A 26,573-nucleotide genomic window follows, 5' to 3' on the forward strand; every position below is an offset into this window, starting at 1 on the left:
TAAAACCTGGTCCATAACTTTGTCCATTCTGTCCTGCAGGGGTGCCAGCACCTTGGCAATTGTCTGTGAGAGGATTTTGTCCACCCTTGCAGGAAGGCCATTCCTCCTCTGATGCTAGGTTAGCTGAATAAGTGTGGTCCTCAAAGGAATCCATTTTATTGGGGTGAGAGCACTTGTGTCTAAAACGCACTGCAATGTGTACACTAGGGCAGCCCCTTTGCAGGTGTTGTTTATGCTGTCAAATATTTTATGAATATGCCACTAGATGGCACTCTCAATAACAGGTCGTTGCCTGAATCTTACTGCTAGCGCGGTGTCAGCGAGGGTTGGGAGGGAGGAAAAACGATCCCTAGAGACCCAAACGAGGGCTAAGGGTCTGAATCGTTACTCCTTAGCTTGCTGTGAGTTCATACTGCACTGTATGAAGTGCGCTGGAAAACGGATCACATCGCACATAACGGTTCCCGAGTATGGCGCTGTATTTATATGTGTAGTTGACCTCTGACTCCATTTTGTGCTTAACTTAGCTTCAGCCACGGCACGTTAGAGGTGCAGATATTTTTCCACGCACAAGTTATGCAATGTGCTTTTCGCTCATGTTTTCACTCTGTGCTCTTTCTCATCAAGGGCTAGAACATAACATGGAGGAGTGCGAGTTGGATAAGTATGTACCAGGATAATGTTTATGGTACGGTAGGGAACAGCTCAGTCTTGGGAGCTTTGATTCAACTGACAAAACTCCTGGTACTAAGGTGAGGGAAGAATCCCCTAATCATCCTCCTGAACCAGCAGAAATCATAGCTAAGGGCCCAGATAATGTTCTCCTGATTATGAAACCAGGAAAGGACAAATGGGAGCACATCCCAGGTGACAAATGTTATTTGCGAGAATAATCATACTTATCTCCTTTACAGATCATACTACAACATGCCTCTGTTATGAGTGTGCTGTGTGGCCCCCTTTCCGGCATGTGCGTGTGGGGTCAGGAGGGACCCAAAACCCTCAACTCCAACCTGATTGGCTGACCACATTGAGCGATACCACTGCTACACTTGAAGGAAAATATTTGGATCCACCTAGCACGAGTCGTGCTCAACAGAACAGACTTCTGCATGGGAACTACGCAGAGTACTGTGGATGTTCTTTCATACTGTTTGATTGCCATACCTACACCTACAAGTGTCCTGTTGTGTATTTTTAATGCCACCAACCATGATGGGGATGTTGAAGAACATGACAAGTATTGTAGGGACTGTCAAGAAGCAACAAATGAGAAGTGGGATAATCTCACTCAGATAATTGTATACAATATCACCACAGGTGATGTCTGTTACCAGATGTCTTGAAATCCTTGTAACGTTGGAAAATGTGTTCAACTATGCCTAAAAGGCACAACGGGGTCTTCTACAAAAATCCCATGGGAACATCAAACTACCGAACGGATCAACACTGCAAAAACGTAACCAACCACATGGCTTGTCATCACCTGGTGACTGCTGCCAGTCACATCAAACATGTTAAACTACCAGTAGGTTGTCTCTTCTCGTGTGGAAATATCACCTTCATCTACATTCCTGCCACTATCAACAGTGGACTGTGTACTTTTACATGATTAGGACTCATGATGTTTCCATTTAACTCTGTACATACTCTTTATCCTAGGGACGCAGTTTAATTAATTGAGGACTGTGATTCAGACATTCAATTATTACCCCAATCAGAATATCTAAACTTGAGTCTTTCTATTGTAGGTGTACCCAGCTTAGCTGTTTATAATACTCGAATGATCAATAAGTCGGCATATTGACACTTTACATAAATTGGTGAAAGGAGAAAAACAAGATGTAGATAAAGGGTGGTCGGATTGGTTATCCAGTGGTTGCCTGATTTCTGACAATTACACAATGTCTTGGGTGGGATACTCGTGTTAATTTCTATAGTTATAACGTTGTTTTGCTGTGTACAATGCATACCCAATTTGCTTGCAATGTTTAGACCTAAAAGAGTTGATTTTAGATCTGTATGTTATGAGAGTCATTGGTCAAAGGGTAGAGTGTAATGATAACTGTATTTGACCACTGACTCCATTTTGTGCTTAACTTAGCTTCAGCCACCGTCACGTTAGAGGTGCAGGTATTTTTCTGCGCACAAGTTATGCAATTAGTTTTTCGCTCGTTTTCACTCTTTGTGTTCTTTCTCACCAAGGGATAGAACATAACATGGAGGAGTGTGAGTAGGATAAGGATGTACCATGATAATGTTTTTTGTACGGTAGGGAACAGCTCGGTCTTGGGAGCGCATTTTGGGAAACGGCCAAATCTCTAACGTGCTCTTCCAACACAGACTGATACGGCCAGCGTTTGAATAACAACTCACTGAATGGGAGGGGGGATTTCTAGAATTCTCCTCACCAGCTTATTTAAAGTAAATAAGGTAAAGAAACCAGGGGATCGGGAGGATATTGAACTCTGGTCGGGACGGGGCTGCCTGTGCCTGCCACTTCTTTGAGGGTAGTTCTCTCTCTTCACGATTGACTGGAATCATGGCCAGTTCCTGGCAAAGAGATGAGGAAAGCGAGCCCCTTGGTGATGTATTTTAATTATTATTTTTAGCTTTGCTTTGTGAATGAATATATAATCACTATATGTGCAGATATATATATATAATCCATGATTTAAGTAGTGCATTTTCATTGTTTGTTTTTATGATCATTATTAATCTACTGAAGTGATTATTTTGGAAGTTTATTTGTGTTGCTGCATTTGACCTACATGATTCCTCTATTCGAACCTTAAACAGTGCTTTAATAAATGTATCACTCAGACTAAGAGCTCTGCATTGTTGGAATTCCTTTGATTTGTGTTTCCTCTCAGTTTGAAGTAGAAGCAAAACACTTTAATTTCACTGCTGTGACTTTCTTCAAATGTGCACTCAGATTGTGCATAATTGACCACCTTATTCAAGCCTTGCAAAGTGGCTCGATAAATGTATTTTTTGGACTGAGAGTGCTGCATACCAGAAATTCCTTTCATTATTTGTGTATCTCTTTTTTGTCTGCAGTAAAGCAAAACAGATGCGAAAGCGCATCACCTAGAGGATCCCCTAGGTACTCAGGTGAGCGCTCGGGCTGTAGCCTGCCGCGCACTGCTTCAAAGTGAATAATTTATGAATAACCAAGAAACATCAATGAGCACATAAGCATATTGCAGCAATACCACAAGGCTAACCCCCCAGCAACACCTAACAGAAAAAAATGTAAAGAAGAGAGGGATTTAACTGACGAGTCAGCAGCAAAGAAAGAGGTAGGGCTGGACATGCATTTATATGGACATTTGGACAGTACTCCTATTGGATTATGGTTACCGTGGCTAGGTTGTTGGACTCTTGGGATTTGTAATGTTTCATAGGTATTTTTTTTTTTTACTTGAACTTCCTGTAATAATAAAAGTGAAGAAAGGACTGCATAATCCTCGCCTCTGGTCCTGACATAGAATTACCAGTGACTGGATTAATGCAAGCATTGTGTGCATCACTTTTTTGTAAACATCAGAATATCCTAATTCGTTGCTATTTTCTAGGGCTGAGACAGTTTGCTTTATTTCCATTACTCCTGTGAGTACATTAGCAAGGGTGACATCAACGAACGGTAACAATCAATTAGGGTAAATTTTGGTAAAAAAAATGACGGACAGTTTAAAAAAAAAAAAAAAGATTAATTCCATTTTAATCTAGACCTGCTTAATGAAAAACCCAAAACCTTTGCTACCGTCACTTAACTAACTCAACCTGACGTATTTAAGCAGCAGGACGGAGTAAGATAAATTATCAAATCCATCGTATTTATATGTGTTTCTGCTGAATGTGTGGCATTCATTGTCTCTCCAGCTTATTCTGGCTTCGGGCAGTTTTGCATACAGTTTGTTTTATTACACCTTCGGTAGTAAATTGCAGCTCTCTATAGAATGACCAAGAGGCATTACTTCTTTAAGATGGCTGACTCACTGCGTACGGATTATTGAGTCTCCTAGCCTTGTCCTTCCTTTCTACCAAAGCTCTCGTCTCGCTTTTGCCCTTTGACTGACTGTCTGGGAACCCACCCAGCGCGCATGTGCACTAAGCACCGCCGGAGGGGGATGTTTTGGATCTGCTACTTTTCTTCCCCTCCTTGCGTCCCTGCTCCTCCCCTGTCCGGTGGCCGCTTGTGGTCATAGAAACTGCTTGCTCCGCAGAGCTTCTTGATCCTCCGGATGTGAGACGCTGGCATAGCGGCCACGGCAGCCGAGCTGGAAAGTTTGCGGGACTCTCTGGGCTGCAGCACTCTCTCGCTCCGAGCCATCGCTGCGCGCGCCCCGGGCCGACGGCTAGCGCGAGGAGCCCCTAACCCGACGGCGGTGGTCGCAGCCATGAGCAACTCCCGCAACAACCGCGTGATGGTGGAAGGCGTGGGCGCGCGCGTCTCCCGCGGGCCCGACTGGAAGTGGGGCAAGCAGGACGGCGGAGAGGGGCACATAGGCACCGTGCGCAGCTTCGAGAGCCCCGAGGAGGTGGTGGTGGTCTGGGACAACGGCACCGCCGCTAACTACCGCTGCTCCGGAGCCTACGACCTACGGATTCTGGACAGCGCGCCCACGGGTGAGAGCCTGCTGAGGGAACAACCTGTCAGTGCCCTTCAGTGAGGGAGATTTGCGGGCACTGCATGCATTCACATAGTGTGACTTATTGTGAGATTGAGATACGTAATGTGTGATGGGAACTGAGGTGCAGGGAGATAGCCACTAGATAGCACCCTTCAACGGATCGCCCCCTCCCCTGAGCTAGAGAATGGGGACAGTGACATGGAATCTGTGGCCTGACTTCCTATTCAGTCACCTTAGTTCCATTATCAACTCGGAGCCACGCAAGGGTGAAGGTGTTATTAACTGTATACAGGAGTACCTGGTTCCAGTTGAGAACAGTCTGCTCTTTGCCATTTGCATTATGGTACATTTACCGAGATGTCCTATTACATAACCTTTAAAATCAAAGCGTGCAGTTGCTGAGAGTTTGAATCTATGTGGCCTTTTAATGCACAGGTCTCAATACAGAAGTGGGGTTGTGGCCTGTTTTTGTTTTTGGGATGCGGATTAATACATTTTGCTGCATGTTGTCACTTTAACTTAACAGTATGCTTTAAGTGTTTGCTTATCTTCAAATACGCGAATTCTGTTTAAGGCACTTCACGAACTCTAGCTTAAATCCAATCGAATACATTGTTGTGGTTTTTTTTTTTTGTACGTGTGAATAATAAAGATAAAAATGTCATTTTTAATGCAGGCGGAGTCGTTTAATGGGTCAAAGAATTTTAATTTATGTGTAATATTTGGTAAGAATACATTGCATAACAAGAGTTATTGGTTTCATTTGAAGCAATATTATACAGATGTAGTTAAGTGTGTCGTTAAAATATACTGTACTGTGGTTGTCGATCTGTATTGTGTGGTTTCAGTTCAAATTAACCTATAAAATGGTGCTACTGTGTTCGTGGTATGTGCCTTGGAAAGACAGCAAAACACGCCTGTAAAGACAGCCAGATTGTAGATCGTAAACAAGTTTATGTATGAAATAGCCAAAGACAACTGCTCTTGTTAGGGACCCTGTCGTGAAGGCCCCCGTACAACCTGTTCTTTCACCCATATGCAAATTAGCCTTACTTTATCTGTCTCTCTTATTTACAACTTTTTGTCCCTGTGTTTTCAACTGTTTGCTTCTATAAAGTCTATTTTCGCCCACAAAAGTATTTAGTATGCCACATAATACGGACGTTTCTGCCTACCTTAATTATTGAGCAGCCCAATGCTGTCTCTGTGCATGGCTCAGCAGTTTCAGTTTGGTGCTTTTGGATATTTTAAATAGTCACAGAGGCCAAGAACCGTTAGACCCGCAGCTGGGACGCCGCTGTGAGTAAACATTTACATGACAATGTGTGCGGCCCATCTGCGCCCGGCCCTCTGCTTTGGTCGGAGGATGCCCCACTGACTTAAGGGTTCGTGGGGGGGGGGGAGGGGAGGCACGCTTTGGGCAATTGTCTTCCCTGGAGAGAGCACAAGGCTTTTGTGCATCGCACAAAGAAGCATACCTTCTGTGTGGCAAGTGGCCTGGGGTTGATCGGCAAGCGATCTGCGATGAGGCCCATTCGTATGCAAACTTTGTGTTCAAGCTACGCTTTGTCTAGGAGTTTATTACACGTTTATACTTGCGGACTTTCATTTTTGTGATTACTTATCATGAGATGTGCTAAAAGATGAGGTGCTAAAATTCAGTATGCAGAAGAGACCCCCACTTGTCGCCTCTTTTCTTGTCACATAGCACGTTGGGTGTGAATGGCAGGTGGTTTCACAGAAGCTTAAGACCTACGGCCTCTCTACAAGGAGAGGCATTCGTTCAAAGACTGCAATGCACAAGTTGTAAAGGCAAGGCTTATGAAACGTCGATAGAACTTTCGCTTGTAAAGGATGCCCAGGTTCGAAAGCGCTTTTGGTCATGCAGAGGATGGGAATGCACTGTAGTGAAATTGCCTGACCCAGAACCTCTGCCTTTTTGACTTGACTCGTCCTTTCATCTCGTACTTCCTAGCTCCTTTTCCACGTAACCAAACACCTTCCTCCTGCAGGTGTTCTTCATGTGATTGCAGTGTTTTGCTAACTTTCATAGTGTACCTCAATAGACTGTGATGTGTATTTTAGTAATAGTTCAGTTTTATTTGTTTATTTATATAGCAGGTCTGAAGCTTTTGGTATGAGGGTGCTTTACCTTTGCAACATGGAAAACGAACATTGGTATTAGATCGTGATGGGACAGGCATTTCTAAATAACATTTGATCAGAGCTCAGATAAAAAAAAACAGTTTATAGAAACATTATGAGAATGGTCTGGCCAGTTGATATTTGAGCTGCTTAAGGAAGGTAGAGCTTGGTTAGGGACAGTGGTCATGAGGTTGGGGTGAAGTGAATTATCGGCTGCTGTGGCCGCCCCAGAGAAGGGTTGTTTCAGGGCTGTCACCTGTCTGAATTTTTGGGGTGCTAGAAAAAAAGCTTTTTTTTTTTTAATTGGGCTGCACAGTACCTTAACACCTTTGTTTGCACTTAACCAGTTCTTGGTTTCCCACATACCTGTTAGTATGGCTTCTGTATCATCCCTGACTGAACTCATTTAGTTTTCACTTGCTCCACAACAATCACTCTATGTGTAGACCACATTTGATACCTACAGTGCCTCTAGTGAACACTGCTACCTTGCACCTATTCCCCAGCTCCCACACATTTACTGTCATCACATTTTCCCCTCTCCTCTGACCTCCAGGTACCAGCAACTGTTATATCTGTAATATTTCACGTATTGCACTATTGTTGACAGGTGAGCTTGTTACATAAATTGCATACAGACATACAAAGGTAACATTTCAAACGACATTTTTGCAGACAATGCACATATCTATTGGAATTGACTGGGGAAGTTTGGAGTGGGTTGATTTGTGTACATTAGAATGTGGTGGATTGGGGGTAGATTTGAGCGGAGTGCTGGAGATCGGGGTACATTAGAATGTGTGGAGTGGGATAAATTAGGGCAGAGTAGTGTAGCTTGGGGTGGGGTAAGTGGAGTGGTGTGTCGTAGAGTGTTTTAGATTGGAGGGACATAGCATGGAGTGGAGTGGCATGGCATAGAGTGGAAGGGTGTAGGGCGGAGTATGCATGGTGTGGTAGCACTCTGCCATTATAGTCAACACATTTTCAGTTGAAATGACCATTACATTCGCACTGAAATACGGTTTTACTGCACACAATAATGTGTGGAAATGTCATCTCCTAGTGTATTGTTTGTATTCAAATATTTGTTTCTACCACACTTGAGAATTACAAAAAATTCTTAATTTTTTTTTTTTTACCAATTCTCATGTACTCTGAAACATTAGCACAGTTTTTTTTTCCTGCATGCTAGGAAAAAAACATCTTGCAACCTCTCCTGGTTGCCACATAAATGCTCTCACTTAGAAGTTAGAGATAGAAAAGTAAACACCAAGCTCCCTCAGAAGAGAGCATGACATCTGATCTGGTTTTGACTGCACAGCAAATGTGAGAAGAAGATTTTTAAAGGCCTGTTTGCAGAGAGCAAGTTCATTGAAGAATACAGCAAACAAGGTTGAAGCAGCAGGCGGGACAAACCCAAGCTGGACAGCCTAAAGCAAATACAGCCAGTAAATAGAAAGCCAGCAACTGTGAGTTATAAACTACAAAGCCAATTGTAATCAATGGACGGACTGCATTCCTCCGTCAAAGTTTCTAAAAATCCCCAAGATGTCTTTGGCAAACCAGACAGCTGAGCTACCTGATAAGCTGCAACTTAAAAAAGTGTGCATTTAAATCACCATCAAACAAGTGACTGTAAATGAAAATCGCTAATTAAAATGCACCCTTAGGGCGTGTATAGAGGCTTATGCTGTGCTCAACGTATCAAAAAAGGACAATAAGTGGAGGACTTAAACCAGTTGTAGTGCAGTAATTTTACAAATGAGGTGTACTAAAGCATAGGAAATTGATTCAGTAATATATTGGCTTTTGAGAGTCTACAGAGGTGGTCATTTACCACACACATGGAAAAAAATTAGATGCGGAAGAGGTTGCTTACAATGGATTTTCTAAATCTGACTGGAGCTCGTTGAGGCAGGTCCAAAGTCTTGAGAGAGCATAGATCTGCGTCATACCAGGCTCAACCGTTAACCTTAATTAGAACCAATAAGTAGGACGGTGGGTTTGCCCTTTTCTGAGTTTGGACATAGGTTACGTAATTTCTGTGGACAGCATTAAAGGCAGCTTACACAGTTGGCTGAGGTATTTGGCAGCAGCCTTCAATTGAAACAGAATTGCCGCCCTGTCAGGGCTTTGCCTCAGTGACTCATAGCAATAGTATATAATTTACTTGCTGCTTTTTCGCAAAGACATACGCTTTATGCAATTGCATCTTTGATTCTTTAATATTTTACCGGACTGCACTTATGTCCTATGGTGTTTCATGTTCTTTACTTTGGCATAGCTTTACTTTACAGCTCTACCGTCCAACACTCTAGGGTTCTCATGAGATACAACAGACTGTTAATTAACGTACTGTGTCTGGAGATTGATCTTGTGTGACAACAGACGTCTTGATATCTCTTATCTGATTTAGCCTCTTTTGAAATAGTGCTAGTTCCATTTGCTGTGGCAATTTCAAGCCTGAAGTTGCAATTAATCATACGTATGCCTCCCTTCTTAAATTATTTTATGCCTCCAATGGACAGGCTCCTGTGAACCTCCGAAACTACTTCTCATCTACAATATGCTTCCTAACAGTGCTCCCTACTTTCAGAAGAATTAACTACACAGAACACTACATCAATCACTAAGGTTTCCAGGATAAAGACAAGACAGCTGCCTTCCATGCTACCACAGACCTCGCAGCAACTGAAGAGTAGGAGTGGGCCTTCTTATTAACATGTGTATCGCTACCGTATCTTTTGCAACACTGGATTCCACCCCCTCCCTCTTTTGAGCAGCATTCCGCCACAATTCTTGCCAAAATCAAAACTTGTATCATCACAATGTACTTCTCACCAGGATATATTTATTTATTTTCTGAAGACCTAGCAACCATTATAAAATTGCTTTAAAACCTCTTACTTCGTATTAGGATTTCAGTGCAGACCTAGTATCACATATTCAGTCATGTTTGTCCAGTTCCCCCATGAGAGGTCGTTACCACACTTTGGGCCAGATGTACCAAAGTGTTTTTCCCATTCTGCGTCAATGGGAAAATGTGTTCGTACATATGGCCCTTTGTCTCCTGAATTGATCTCCATACAGACATACACCAGTCACTCTTGTGCACTCTGACTCTTTCAGTCTTAATTTTTAGTGTGAGCCTAGGCAGCGCACAAGCGCTCTCTCTCGACATATTGCAATCCACATCTGTGGGCTTGCACCATGCCCATCACTTTTATTCGTTCTTTGGCCTGCCTTTTAAAATTCCCTTGATTTTTGTAGGTAAATGCTTTACATTTGTCCCACCCCGAGTCTGCTTTGTTACCGCCTTGGAGACTGACCCTTTTACATGGATTATTGTACGATGGGTCGTATACCTTAGTGTGGGGCACTACTTTTTTCTTTTGTCCTGCCACTTCGCTGCATGGCAGCATGTTGTTTCTTCCTCTTCCTTGTTTTGAGCATCCCACTCTTTATCAGTGGTGTCTGCGCACAAAGGCTGCAAACTGAAGGGGGGGTTCCTTTTAATTTATTTAAGACTTTTTAAAAGAGGTTCATATAGCGCAAACTCGATTGGAAGGGCACTTTACTTGACTAAGTACCGTTTCATATAGCGTAACTTCGATAGGAGGAGCGCTTTACAAGTGTACCACTTAACAAGCTTGGCAGTTGAAAAATATACAAACTGGAGCATTTAAAACAGAAAAAAACACAGAAATCCTCAAAGTGGCTCTCCCGGCACAGCAGGAGAGCCGATACTACAATATTTACTGCACTCTGGAGATTTACCCCATAATGCTTTGCAGGGCATTTATTTTTCAAAATATTTTGGCCATAACTCAGCATGTCATGGTCCTACTACAATGGGACCACCACCAAACCGCTCAGCTTGTCGCACTCATTCTGTCTAGGTCGTTCCTGGATACCCAGACTAGGTTGGGGGGAGGGGACCCCAAAATAGTAACCTCCCCCACAATTCAGTGTCTTTTTAAGCTCTCTCATGGCAGGAAGTTTTGTTTTACGTCTGGGAGTACTTTGTGTTTTAAGGGCCTTGTTTGTAATAGTATTACAGTAGGCCTGCTAGGCTTGAAAATGTGTAAGGCACTACATCCTCTAGGGCCTTCATATATAGTTACACTGCATTACTTTCTGCCATTCTGTTTTTATATCGTTATGCACTCTAGGGGCTGACTATATGGTTACATGACCATGTTTCTTACAAATGCTATTTTTATTATGGTGTACTCTAGGGGCTGTTCTGAGCATTACAATCAAGATACTACAATTTTTGCTGCACTCGGAAACTTGCCTCATAAGCTTTGCTGGACATTCCTTTTACAAAACATTTTTGCCCATAACTCGGCGTCTGGAGGTCCTAGGACAATGGGGCCACCACCAAACCATTCAGCATGCCACACTCTCTGTTTAGGGCATCTCTGGGTCCCCACACTAGGTTGGTGGTAACTGCAAAATAATAACCACTCCCACCAGTCAGTGTCTTTTTAAGTTCTCTCATGGCTGGAACTTTTGTTTTCCTTGTGGGAGTACTTTGTGTTTAAGGGGCTTTGTTTGTAATATTTTTCTAGTAGGCCTGCTAGGCCTGAAAATGTGTAATGCTCTATGCCCTGAATGGGCTAGATATATGGTTACACTACATTGCGTTCAGCCATTCTGTTTTGCTCTCTAGGGGCTGACTATATGGTTACATGACCATGTTTCTTACAATTGTTGTTTTTATAGTGGTGCCCTCTAGGGGCTGTTCTGAACATTATAGTGTGGATACTACAATATTTGCTTCACTTGAAAACTCGCCCCATAATGCTTTGAACTCACTGCATGATGTGTTCTTTTTGTCTAGGACATCTGTGTCCACACACTAGGTTTTGGGGGGGGGGGGGCAAAATAATAATATAAAAAAAATAAGTAAATCGCAATATTTTCATTTTTTCTGCAGATAGAGGAAGACAGTAAATGGAAGTGCTTTAGTTATATGCAGGACTACTGGAATTATATGGTAGAGAGGACCAAATTATGCAGCAGGGTTGACTAATTTATATGGCAAGAAAAGTCCAATTATACATTTACAACGCCAATAGCTCTAACTCAAGCAAATGTGAGACCTATTGCAAATGCTTGTTTTCAAAGTACTGGCTCTCTCATCTTGTTTTTTGTTTTGCTTAACCTCCCTCTTCAATTACTCTTTCAGCTCCAGTTACTACCCTTTGTGCTTCAAACCAGTAGTGGAGGTAATCACCTTACAATCCCACCACTGCTTACCCATATACCCAGTTCAGTTACATTCCTGTGTAACACCTTTCTATCTTTCTTAAAGTCTTGAAATGCTATATGTTTAGCTGTTAACCCAACGTTCTCATCTTCTATAACTTCTTTACCGAATGTGGTGAGGTTTCTGAACCCTCAATTACACTGAAATGACCCTGGTATGATGCTAATTTCAGTACCTTGGCCATCATAACAATCTGTTGTCTACCCACTTACTCATAGACCTCTCTGCTTTGCTCAGTACAGGTGATCACTGCACCCCCGATGTGTGCATTCTCACTCCTCATATCCCAGAGACAGCACATAGCTAGTTCTCCTGCTTTCCATTTTAAGTTTCTGCTTCATGGTGCTCCTTGCTCTTATCCCCACCTCCAGCAGCACTTGGCTCCCCACAGAGTTCAGTCCTCTGTACTGTTTTTTGGTGTGTCTACTCTATCTCCATGTATCCTTATTTTCTCTTATTTTCTCCTAACATCTCTGTGTAGATGATACGAAATCTTCTTTTATTTCAAACTTTTACCCCAGTCTCTCGAGATTCAATCTCTCTCTCTCTCTCTCTCTCTCTCTCAGCACTGGATGGTGCTCCTCGTTTATGGTGAACTCTTACATGATGTAAATGATTTATTCATTCTTAAAACAACATGTGAAACTCTTTTCCGCCAGCTCAAAATCTCTGCATGATATTCAGTTTTACTATACTCCTGCAAGTCTACATAATGGCTGTTGCTAAATATCAGCCGTTGAGCAGACCCAAAATGAACAATAAAAAACGCTTTCATACTGCATTATTCTTCACCAAGCTGGACTACTGCCATAGTTTATTAATGGACCCACAATCCAGTGCTTTAAGTGGGATAAAAAAGATGGGGTAGTCTCTGAAAAGGGCGTTTCCAAATTAGCTTAATTTAGAAGAGGCGTAGCCTATATCCTTAAGTGTGTTTTAAAACATATGGACTAAAATATTGTACTTCACTCATTGAGCCCCCTCACCGGTATTTGGGTGTGTTTGTGACGTTTCATGCATTGCACTGAGTCATATCAAACAACATCAGACAAGCCAGACATATTGGAATTGTCAGTCCTTGTTTGCTGTAACATATGCACGAGGAAAAGCATTATGTTTATTGTGTATAATTTAGAATTGATAATGCTCAAAATCGAAAAATATGAAACTGAATTAAACATTACGGAGGTCTGCAGAAGTGGTTGTGGTCTTGAGTGTCTCAATCAGTTATGTTCCCCACTTCATGTCCCCTTCCAGTGCACTCTCCCACTTTTAAACAACCCCCATTTCTTCTGACCTAGTTCTAAAATCCTTCGTCTGCATATCTTATGTCATCGCCTTTCTATTATTTTGTTTTCACTGCTGTTCTACATGTACTTCCTAGCATCACCTCCCTTTGCCATGTTTTTTTCTCTCTGACTCTCTCCCCGCATTCTCCCTGTATTTCCACCCCTGTAAAACATCTTATTCTCTTCCTTAGACACGATCAACATTTCAGAAATGGTTTATCACTCCTCAAAACTTTTACAAAAACTAGTAAACACCATAAATTACAATCTCCCTGTGCGTTCTTCCTTGAGTCCCAGGATTGGATTAGCATATAGTTTGAGCAGCTTTTACTCATTGACTTTGCACTGTGAGAAATTCGCACTTTCTTCAGGCTCAGCGTCAAAGCTCTTAGTCATGCCCTTTAATGAACACCCAACCACAATCTATATGCTCACTTAGACATACAGAGGCGACTCGGTTCACAAGGTTCTATGTTGCATAAAAACATAAACTACATAAACTCCACATGTGGAAAAAGCAAGTACTCTTAGGGAATGCACAGTGAAGTAAAATATGCTAAATGTAAACTCGGACTGCGTCGCCAGCATGGATTACCTTTAATACAGTCAGTATTTTTGCCTGTTAAGTCCAGGACGTGTATATAGGGCCTGATTGGGACGCCTTTCAGATTCAGTTAACAGTTGCTGCTGGTGTAAGACTTGTCTGGATCCATCCTGTTTAAATCCCTGCCCCATCATTTATTTTTCCCACAAGATAAGGTAATACGTTTTGCCACCAAGATACTCTATTCTTTCAGGGCATGCTCCCTACGTAGCACTATCAGCACCTATATATCAAACGGGCTTTGGCAATGCAAATGTGGGTCTGGCTTATAACTGAATATGCTTTTTCAGTCACTGGTGAGTTTGGAACTCCCTAAGTAGTTGTATAGGCAGCCTGTCAGCCATCCTTGCACTTGGAATCCGTGCTTTTACTCACAGACTTGCTATCGCATTCACATTCATCCATAATAAAATAAACACACAACTCAGCAGTCATATGCAAGATAAATAAAACGGTGTTGTGTTTTAGTATCGTCCATAGTTTGTGTATTGCTGTATTGAATCAAAATAGCCAAATAATCCTTCTAAATGTGTTAGACTTCTTGGAACAGTTAAACAGTGATACTCTATGAACAGTGCCATTCCAAGATGGCCGAACCAATTTAGAAGAAGTGGCTTAACTGGGTGCGTCGCACTGCAGATGAGCTGAATGCCAAGTGGTACCAGTATCTTGGTGGAGTTGCAGGATGCTCTAAAAAACCCTATAGAGAATAAAAACAAGCCAAGGCAAAAACAATAGAGCCAAGTTTACTATGTTAATGCATGTAGCATAAACACATTAAAGCAGACAAGAAACAAAAGAAAGGCTGTTTAGAATGCTCATGGCCAAAAGTAGCATTATACAGATAGCAGGCCTTTGTTTTATTCAGAAGCATGTTATTGCATTTAAAAAAAGGCAACAGTACTTAACTGCAGTGTTTAAATAGGTCTAGACATATTTAAACATTCCCATCTTTATAAATTAATTGTTAAAATTTCTGAGGGGAGGCCCAAAGAGTTTTATTTTTCAACTGGGGGGTGCGGCATTAAAAGGTTTGGGGACCACTGCTCTAGAGCATTGAGCAAGTACGGCTTCCATTGTTTTTAGGTGGGCATGGGGTTGGTGGGGTGAGGGAGGATAGCAGTGTCCTTCCTTTGCTTTTCCTTTCAGCCTCAGCCACCTTTTGTCTTCTACTTACAGTACTGAGTAGGTGTATGCATTTTTAGGTTGTTTTGCTCCTGCTTTTTCTCTACACTGTTGCTTTAACCCCACGTTTTCTTTGTTCGTGTTTGTATAATTTTACTTTTCATGATTTCCTCTTCTACTCTTTAATGCAGCATCACAACACAGACAGGCCACAGGTTGTTAATGTAACTTTTAACAAAGACTTCAAAATACAGTAATAGCTTTTGTACAATCACTATTAAGTAACACTTAGTTTGTAACATTGTTTTTTTTGGTACGTTTCATTATTTATAGGATGTCTTGATCATGATTAAACATTTTTTTGCATAAAAAGGGGGTATGTTTTAAATAGGTTTGTTTTGCATGATTACGAGTTGGATAGAACATTCTAGTGTGAAAATAGCATATTGTAAGGTGCTTGTTAGGTCACTTCTGTTGTGCTTCCTTCCATAGCTTAGTGTGTACATTGTAATAAAGAATGGCATGGTATACCATACTATACAGTGACAAACCACACCATACTATAAAAAAATGACAGGCCATACCTTACATATAATGTCAGGCTATACTGGACAAAACAATGACAGGCCATACCATACATACAATCATAATATTATAAGATTATATTATTATCACATACAAATATTGCAAAGAAAGGTTGGTTGATAAGGAAACCTTTATTATAGTTCTCGTCTTGCCATGCAACCTCCAGTGTCATTCTCTGACCCCCTTCTTGTTCTCCACTACTTGGTGTTCCTGTGCTCATCTTCTTATTCCACTACCTGCCCCACCTCTTTCAGCCTTTCATGAAGAAACTCTTATTTGTTTGTCTTCTGCTTTAATTGCTGTTTCTATAGCATCCATCTGTGCATTATTGGCACTGTGCAGGGCATTTGATTGATTGTAATAATATCATGTTTATAGCATTGACCTGCACAGCTTTTTCATGTCCCTTACTTGCCAGTCTTTCTACTCCTCTCATTGTAACGGAGGGTGGGGGCTGTTACTCATCCCTGGCTGTCTACCACCCTCCACATCAGGTCATAAACTCAAAAAATCACCGGAATATTGTCACTTCTCAAAGGTTGTCTTGGACGGCTTCACAGGCTGTTGTAGGTGTCTGCAGTGGGCCACAATCCTGGGATCTCATCATAGGTGTAGCCCTTTTCCATCTGATCTTATGGGGAGGGGTACCCCAACTTGGTGGAACATACACCATCTCTGGTATTTCACTCTTTCTGCCCCAGGAGCTCTGGACTTGGACAATGTAGCTCTAGTTTTCTACAGGACACAATGTATCTTCACCCTGACAACTCCAAGGTATCCTGGTGTCAAATGCACAGAATACCTGAAACAACAGAGGAATTTGGCTTGCCATCACTGAAAGTCAAAAAAGGAAGCCAGCGGTATATTGGATTTGAGCAGGTACAGCATACCTCAGTAACCCCTAATATACCTTGTTTCATCATCTAGAGCAGCTTCCAAGAGGAATGCCAGCTTGCAAACAATAATGCTGCTCTAGGGCCCCTGTTGAAATCCTGTACAAACAGCACGCATCAGTATGAAGTAGTGATTTTGACAGCTGTTTGGTTCCCAGCTAGGCCGCCCCTTCTCAACGATGTGTTCTTACCAGAGACTTCTCTACCTCCTCCTAGTGTCCTTTAGTTAGGTCGCAACCTACCAGACCGACATCTTGGGGATATTCAGAAAGTTGTCCTAGGAATGCATTTTGCCAGCTGCTTGCCATTGGCTGTGTGGGTTGTAACTCCTATTGTCCTGCTTTCCCTTTGCTGGTTTTGTTTTAGGCAGTCGAACTTGAGTTCGTACCTTCCTCAGCCAAAACCTTAATTACAATATCCTTCTGAGTCTTCCCTATTTGTTAACAGGCCTGTAAATCTCTTGTTCTTATCTCGTCGCATTTTCTGCGCATTCACAGACTGAAATAAAATATCAGACACTGTTTTTCCAAGGACCCCTGTTTACTTTTCTTTTCCTGACTTCAAAGTGAGAGTATTTACGTGACAATCTTAGTGAAAAGGGATAGGAAGGTTTTTTCTAGCACACAACAATCAAGTGAACTGTGTTTCAGAAAATATCGGAACTAGAAACCAATAAAGGGCATTTTTGTCTGTTCTTTCTGAAGCGTGTTGGAAACAGATATTTTAATATGATCAAATAAATAATTTTGCTAGCTGATGCAATTTCCACACATCTTCGACTGTGCATAGTATAGTTTAATTAGTAAAACTATATCTGTGCAAATGTAACAGTCATTTCAATTGAAAATGTGTTGTCTATAATGGCAGTGTGCTACCACACCATGAATACTCCATTCCGTACCAATGGACTCTACTCTGCACCATTCCACTTTACCCCGCTCCACACCAGTGTACTCTGTCACTCTGCTCTACAGCACTGCTCTATTCGCCACTGCACTTTAAACCACTCCAGTCTAGGCTGCAACTATCGACTCTGCACAACTACACTTTACGCCATTGTACTCTCTGCCACTCTGCAACACTGCATCTTTTGCCACTGCACTCAATGCCAATACACTCTACTCTGAAACAATCTACTCTGTGCCACTCTTCTCCACTCTGCAGCACTCCATGCCACTCTACTCTTAACCACTGCACTCTGCTCTTCATCACTGTACTCAGTGCCACTGCTCTTAGAGCCACTTTACTCGACTGTGCTCTGATGATCTACTGTGCAACACTGCACTCTCCACTGATGAACTCTACGCCACTCTACTCTGCACTACTCCACTCTAAGCTAGTCCGCTCTACACCACTGCACTCTATGGCACTATACTCTACTCTGCAGCATTCTATGATACTTTACTCAGCACCACTCTGCCACTTGACTCTTTACCTCTACCCTCTGCATCACTCAACTCCACTCTGCGCTGCTCTACTCTGCGCCACTGCACTTTACTATGTACCACTCTAATCTACAATACTGCATTCTACAACGCTGCATTGTACACCGCTGAATTCAGTGCCACTGCACTCAATGCCACTATACACTGCAACACTACGCCAGTGTACTCCATACCAGTCCACTCTATGCCACTTCACTGTATGCCACTCTGCGTGAACCACACTGTCACTCCAATACATGACACTCCACCCTTTGCCATTCCACTCCGACACTCCACCCTTTGCCATTCCACTCTGACACTCCATCCTACTCTCGTCTACACAACTAACTTTTGGCCATGCTGAACAGCAGCCACGCAGGTGTACATCATGTCTAAAACACATTGGCAAAGCCAATAGTTCCAGCATAGGTGAGACCTATTGGCTTTGCCAGTGCTTGTTAATTAAACGCTGCTGCGCAAAGCAAATAACCTCCCCTCTCACACCACGGATCTTTTTCATGGATTGAAGCGTAGCATTTCCCTATTCACAATGGAAAAAAATAACATCTTTAAAGCATCATTTAATTATGCACCACACCCTCCATGAACGTTACACCATAAGTGCTCTAAACTCCAACATACACGTGCTCGGAGTTAAAAGGTTTCACTGTAAATATAATTTTCCGTTCTATTGGGCTACTTTTCAGCAAGAGCGTTGCTGGTGTTTTGGTTCACGCTGTCATACTGGATCCTGGCAACCATCATAGCACGTCTGCTACACACATCAGCAGAATACTTCACCTCACTAACACTCTGTCCTGAAATGGGAATTCAAGTGCGTTTGCGTTGCAAATTTTTAAACCCAATTTCCTTTTGGCAACACTTGCGAGGCAACACCCTGCATTTGGTTGACATGCAGTAGAGACCACTGTCTACAATTTAGGCATGAAGCTTCATATTTAAACTGCCCTAGTGACAGTTTGCTCATTCCACTCCATGGATGAGCACACGGGTAAATATTTGACATTTAAGAAAAGCTAATTATTTTTATATCGATTTCTTAGAATAAAAAGGAAATGTTGGTGTCAAAACTTTATAAACACTGGGTAGATTGGAAAATAGTGTACTTAAAGTTATAAACCTCAAATCGTAATGCAAAGTTGTACGAATTAAGTTTTTGATAACCCTTTTTAAAAGATTGGCGTGTTGAAGGAAAACGTGTTGAACAAATCACCTGCACATGACGTCTTCTTGTAAGTACCTACAGTGTTTCACAGTATGTTTGGACAAACCTCTACGTTTATCTGTATATGTTGAGTTTTTCTCGTGCAAAACCTCATTTCCTGTATTTACTAGTGAAATAGGAGGGAAATAATCTGCACCTACGCTTAATGTGTAAGCACTTCGAGACTAGCAAGTGGTAGAAACGAGCAATATACATGACCAAGCGATAGCTTCTTTCCTTTGTGAAAAGAAAATGTATCCAATTGTGTAGTGTTAATGCAGATCCAGAGTGTGCTAAAGCCGACCCTCTGCCTTTCTGCTATGTATGTTTATGAAGCCAATAGCATTCCTAGTGCCATTAGAACTGGGGTTGGCAATCATTTAATGTTGTTTTTTTATTTTTGTATTTTTATTATTCATCCCTTTTGGCAAACGTGCAGTATATCAAAAGATGGCAAATATAAAATCATAAAGGAGCAGCCTAGCAGCTTAGACACACTACTTCTGACACTGAAGTGTTCTCCTTTCAAAATGGCTATGCACATGTGATTTGTCAAAATGCCGCCCATCACAATGCAAAGCAGCCAATGGTTGAAGTGGGCTGACCATTGCTGTTTGCTGCGGTGGGCAGAAGCAAAATGTGAATTTCTGGAGCTGTCAGTTACTGCTCATTCTAAGTGCTCTAGGGAGCACTGCTAACTGCATTCGTGGTCTCAGTGGTAAATCCTCATTCTTAATCCAATAGACAGTGCTGCTAGCTGGTTTTCTGGTCCCAGTGGTAATTCCTCATTCTTAGTTCCCTAGAGAGTGCTGCACCTTCTTCTCTGTTCCCATTGTTAACTCCTCCATTCTAAGTCCTCTAGGCAGTGCCATAGCTGTGTCTCTGTTCCCAGTGGTATTTACCCATTCTTAGTCCTCTAGACAGTGCTGCAGCTGCATCTCTGTTCATTTATCCAGTACACTTCAAACCAAAACATATAGGTAAAAGACATTGTCATTTACACCGCCAATAGCTCTAACTCTCAGAAATGCAAGACCTATTTCATTGGAAATGCTTGTTTTTTTTAAAGCAAGAATTGTGTGAGGAACATTAGATATCTTTTTTAATAGCGCAAGGGAAGCCCACTGACTCAGCCTAGATGATATTTTGAGACTTCAGCTGAAACAGCTGTAATTGTAAAAGATGTGCCTTGTGAATGGTGAGGAGACTGTATATAGGAAGTCCAGTGCGCAGGCTTTTGCTAGCAGAGTTCTGCTACTGACTGTTCTTTGCCTGCTGTACAACTAAGATGGTGTTTAAATTACCCTGCTTGGTGATATCAGGATGCCGTGTTGTGCCGGAAGCCAGGGTCAGAGGAGTGCATGCCTGTGGCGTTTCAACAATAATATTGGGCAATAGACTCCAGTGTTTTATTAGTGGATGAGTTGGTGATGCAATCCTTAAGGCCGAAGGCAGTGAAAGTAACAGGAGACAAGCTGACGTGTCCACTTAGTGAACGGATGATGTGCGACAGGCTGATCTTACATGAAAAGCACAGCACCCTTATAATGCCTAAGTCACAGAATGGTAGATGGCGGAAGAGGCAACTTGGTGCATGTTACTTTTTCTTTGCACTGCCCTTTATGCACGGACTGACTGCTCTTTTAAGGGAAATTTCAATGGTTTTATTGTTGTGGATCAAGTAATTCTGACATAGGCATGGTGGGCTTGAATTTATACAAATTCAGACACCCTTGTCAGCTTTTGAGTTGAAGTGGTCTAATCCCAATGCCAGGTAAAATATATAAAATCAACCACTAAACAGTCGTCAAATTTTATCTAGAAAAAGGAAACCATGTTGAGTGGTTTCTAGATTTTTCTCGGCCGGTACTTTGCTTTTCCATCTGACCAATAGATGGTGTTTGTTAGTATCATTAATGTCTGCGCATCAGAGACCTGTATCTGGTATAAGGCACTTTCAGATTGCAGTTGATACAGATCAAATGTTACTAATACGTTAGTGGCCTAGAAGTAAGCATGTGGTGAATTATAAACCTTCATTTAAAAAGCCTAGCAGAGAAATTAACCGGAAATGTAAAACTGTGCTCATTTAAATTATGCCGACATTGTGACCTCCAATTCTTTTGACCTTGCTTTTTGTCATGAAGACGTTGTGCATATATATTAATGTTTTAGTAAATTACTGATATGAATTAATATTGAAACTAATATTTTTGGAGAAACAGTAGAATATTAATTATATTATGAGTATTAAACAAACATATATTAACTTAAGATGGATTCATTAACGTGAGATACATGCGTGCAGAAAAATAAATGCATGTTGAAACTGTTTCTAATGTTGTAAATAATTATTGCAATTAAATATGTTGCTTTGCATATTTGATTCAAATTGTAAGGTGCGCAATAGGTTTTATATGTAATAATTGTATTAAAATATATTTAGGCTTTCTTAGCTAAACTACATTCTAAACAACAGGTCACACAGTTCACCTTACAAAGTCCTGGAACTCTGCAGTCAGAAGGACAAATAATTGTAAGAAAAACTGATTTTTGACCTGTGTCTGTGAACACAGAGCAAATGTGACATAAGAACAAGATTTAAAGGCATGTTTTATTGCCCGTCCACTTTTCAACTGAACAGAACACCTATTCAGTGTCAACTAGCCAGAAGGAATGAGTAAGTGTTAGAAATGGGGTCTTTGGTTGGCAGTCAGGTTACCCCCTGTCCAAGCAAGGACCCTCACTCTAGTCAGGGTACGTCCCACACCATCCAAATTATCCTGTGTCCTCCCTCTGGTAGCTTGGCACTGAGCAGTTAGGTTTAACTTAGAAGGCAATGTGTAAAGTGTTTGCGCAATAAATCATATAATAACACAGTATAGCACCTCAAAAATACACCACACAGTGTTTAGAAAAATATATAATTTATCTGGATAAATGCAGGTTAAAACTATCAAGATTCAATAAGTATACGTTGGAATATCACTGTAAAAATTATATTAGGTGTCTTTAGTCTTCAAAAAGCAACAAGTGTCACTTGCAAGCACAAAGTACCTGGTTTGCGTTCAAATTCTCTGCAAGGGACCGCAGAGAAGGAGTTGCGTTGAAAACAGAGAGGGTCACACAGACGATGCATCGTTGAGTTTTCATGCAGGGCAGGCTTTGCGTCGATTCTACAGCACGTATACTGGGATCCTCTTTGGGTTGCGGGGTTTTCAGACACCCCGGGGATGATGCGCTGAAATCCTGGGCGTGCAGGACGAAGTCATAGGGGCAGCGTCGATCCGGTGGGTGTGGCGTGGATATTTCTGCTACACAGCAGGCGTTGCATCGATTCCTCTGAGGAAGTGAGGCTGCGTCGTTCCGGCTCGGCGTCGATCCAGTGGGTAGTGCGTCCAATTTCTGGTCGCAACGCTGGTGCTGCGTCGTTCTCCTCTTCGGGAAGTCAGGCTGCGTGAATCCGGTTCGGCATGCGGTGATTTTCGCACCGCGATGCCGGCTGTGTCATTTCTTGCAGGCTGTGCGTTGATTTTCGCTGCACAAGGAGTTCTTTTGCAGAAATGAAGTCTATTTGGTCCTGAGACGTCAGGGAACAGGAGGCAAGCTCTCAGCAGAGCCGGAGGACAGCAAGGCAACAGAGCAACAACAGGGCAACAGTCCTTTGCAGAAAAGCAGTCAGGTGAGTCCTTTGGGCAGCCAGGCAGTTCCTCTGGACAGGTTGCAGGTTCTGGCTCTGGGTTTCTTCTCCAGTGGTATCTTGTCCAGAAGTGTTTGACTTCAGAAGTGTCATGTGAAGTAGAAGTGTCTGAGTTGGTAGGGTCAGAGACCTTGCTTAAATACCCAAATGTGCATTTAAAGTGGGGGAGACTTAAAAGAGTGGCTTAGAAGTGCACAAGGTCCCTTTTCAGTTCCATCCTATCAGCCATTGTCCTTTGATATGTTAGTGTTAGGCCCTCCGCCCTCCCAGCCCAGGAAGACCCATTCAGTATGCAGATGTGTGCAGGTGTGACTGGGCATCCTGCGTTTGGGGTTGTCTGAGTGAAATCCACAAGGGAGCCGTCAACTAACCTAGCCAGACGTGGATTGTAAAGCACAGAAGGATTTAAGTGTGGAGAAATGCTCAATTTCTAAAAGTGGCATTTCTAGAATAGCAATGTTAAATCCAACTTACCCAATAAGCAGGATTTTCTGTTACCATTCTGGCAATACTAAATATGACCTGGTTACTCCTTTCAGAGTAGAATCTACCACTCAAACAGTATATGAGGGTAGCCCTAATGCTATCCTATTAAAGGAGCAGGCCTCACAGCAGTGTAAAATGAATTTAGGACTTTTACACTACTAGGACATACAGAACACACATGTTCATGTCCTGCCTTTTACCTACATAGCACCCTGCCCTATAGGCTACCTAGGGCCTACCTTAGGGCTGACTTATATGTAGCAAAAGGGCAGTTTAAGGCTTGGCAATTACTTTAAGTAGTGGCAGGCCTGAGACGTGGTTAGGGGGCTGTGTATGTGGGTGGCACAACCAGTGCTGCAGCCCACTAGTAGCATTTAATTTACAGGCCCTGGGCACATGTAGTGCACTTGACATGGGACTTACAAGTAAATTAAATAAGCCAATTGGGTATGAGCCAATGTCGCCATGTTTTAGGGAGAGAGCATATGCACTTTAGCACTGATTAGCAGTGGTAAAGTGCTCAGAGTCCTAAAGCCAGTAAAAATGAAGTCAGAAGAAGGAAGGCAAAAAGTTTGGGTGTGACCCTGCAGAAAGGCCATTTCCAACAGTAAGTATTAAAAATAGCTCGACCTGATCAAATAAGACTCCTTTGCGAGAGGTCGAGTTGATTTTTCGAGCCCTAATTAGTCATTCTTTCTAATTACCCCACTTGCTTATATTGTTCCCTAATAATATGCCCAGTAAATAAAACTTTTTCTAGGTTACGCATCAATAATTTTCAATTCTATTAAGGACATGGAGGCAAGGATTATGCTTTCTCTTTCTTTTACTGTCTCAACACAGCAGCCAATCAAATAACAGTAAAAAAGAAACAAACAAAAAAAACTCAATACCCATGATGCTTTACAGTAGATCACATGCACCAATCACATCTCAAGACCCCTGTCCATATAAGCCATGGCCCCCTTAAGTCACTTCCTCTTTCTTTGTCAAAGTCCGATAAACATCAGACATCAGGAACAAAACTCCTTACAGAGAAAATTTTTCCAAAGATCCGAAATCCTGGAAACATGAACCAAGCTCAACAAGAGCCGTATCCAGAAGGAGCAGAATCCCTTCCAACGAGAATGAAATCCACAGAGCTGTCTTCACCAAAAGCTGAACAGTGGAAGATTCATACTTCACGGAGTCTTCTGATCAGACCCTAAAATAGCAAAAACTGAAGGTAATATCTCCCAAATAATAGATATAGAATTATCAACACCTCTGTGAGCAAATCTATAAAAAAAACAAGGAAGGGCAAAACTCTAGACCTGCATAACAAAATTTCCCCAAAATTCTTAACATTAAGCCCTAAGAGTCATAATATATAAAATAATCCCCGCCTCCGTGTTCTTAATAGTATTGATCATTCTTGGCGCGGAAGCTGTCAAATGCACATATTTGCAGATACTTACAAATGCATTTACAAAGGAGTTTTTGACACGGAGAGCCGGAGTGAAAAATCAATGACCAAAGGTCTGTTTATTTTTGCTGCAGCAAAGAGGACAGGTTTACCACTGGCATCCCAGGCCCGAAGTAAAGTGTGCTAGCATAAAGCGTTTAACAGTGATATTTATACTCATACATCAAAGGATACATAAAATGTGTAAATAATGATATACGTCATACAGATATTTTAAGGAGTTAATCAGTTTCCACACACCGGTTCCATTCCCAGCTTTGTCCTTGCCTCCCCTCTGCAGCTGCCTGACTCCCCACATTCTTGAGACCCTTCAAAGGATTACGTGGTTCAAAGGTATAGATATCAGCCTTTCCCTCCCCAAAATACCACAGCCGAGGTCAGTTAGTTATTTGAACACACAATTATAATGAGTACAGTGCCCCAGTTAGGGAAAGAAACCAGCTGCAAGCCTATGGCGTGGAACCAGGCTTATTTTACTTAAACAAATATACATAAGATAACATATGTGATAGACAGTGCGTTCAGAGACAACAAAAGCTCAAACTTACACGTGTAAAAGAAACGAAGCAATTCAAAATGGATTCTAACAATCGACCCTTTTTGAGTTTTTTTTCTTCTGAACATAATCAACGTTTGAATAGTTCTAAATTTCCTCATATATGTTGAATTTTACTCCTACTTCCTTGAAATTTGCATTCATGGGGACATAAACAACCGACGGGTATGAGCAACCAGTATCTGTAGTGAGGATAGTGGGGTCAATAGCCATTAGGGAATTTATCTCTTCTCTCTGCATCATAGCTCGATTTGTTTCTAGTATTTTCACTGGCGGAAGTTTACACAATTTTAAACAGGAACAGAGAGCAGGTAAGCACTGTACTAATAAACAACTTAATACAATAGCTATTATTATAAAAAGTATGTCTTTAAACAACCAGCCCCACCCCCCAAACCAAGACCATAACCATGATAAACTCCAATCGCCTCCTTCATATTGGCCCCCCTTTTCAAATACCTGTACTGCTTCTTTTATTTTCCCAATATCCAATTCTATCTCTGATGACTTGTTGACAAAATAACAGCACTTTTGCTGGTACTGATGTTGGATTAAAACACATACTCCTCCTTGTTGTACTGTAATCAAGTCTAGGGCAAGCCGATTTTGTATCGCCAATTGGGCTGCAGAGTTTATCTCTATCTGTATACTTCCTATGGCCTCCCTGGTGGCATTAAATGCAATAGCTAATTCAGCTGACATATTCATCATTGCCAGTTGTAAATCGAAAATTCCAAATCCTGGAATAAGAACATGTAATACTTGAAATACCCAGTTCTTTCGCTCCTCCAGTATGGGTGTCCCTCGTTTGTACCTATGTGCAAAACTCCCCATGTTAAGGGGCTGGGAAGATGATATATTTGATATCACAGTAATGTTGGGTGCCAAATATGCCAGTGAACATATCCCTTCCCAGTTTAGAGGTAGTACTTTATATGCAGTTCTTCCACATACGAAGTACATGCCTCCCTGGATTTGTGAATTTATAATGCTGTATTTTATTCGGGGCAATCCTACACCCTCTGGGGTGTCATGCTCAGAATTATTGCAATACTTGTAATCCTCCCAGATTGTATTTAGCAATGATACATTTGCCCAGGGTGCAACATATGAACATCTAGCCGTCCAGAGGGGGCCAAGGAAAACCCGGGATAATATTACAGG

General features: G+C 41.9%; 1 protein-coding gene across 1 annotated transcript in view; it reads left to right on the forward strand.

Moving 5' to 3' along the window:
- The first annotated feature begins 4,079 nt into the window (after positions 1-4,079).
- Positions 4,080-26,573, forward strand: part of MIB1 (MIB E3 ubiquitin protein ligase 1) — a 345,878-nt gene continuing 323,384 nt past the window's right edge. Inside the window, exon 1 of the mRNA XM_069220006.1 lies at positions 4,080-4,632. Coding sequence (XP_069076107.1) covers positions 4,404-4,632 — 229 coding nt within the window. The 5' untranslated portion in view covers positions 4,080-4,403. The remainder of the gene's footprint in view (positions 4,633-26,573) is intronic.

Source organism: Pleurodeles waltl, chromosome 2_2 (assembly GCF_031143425.1).
Source record: "Pleurodeles waltl isolate 20211129_DDA chromosome 2_2, aPleWal1.hap1.20221129, whole genome shotgun sequence".
NCBI lineage: Eukaryota > Metazoa > Chordata > Amphibia > Caudata > Salamandridae > Pleurodeles > Pleurodeles waltl.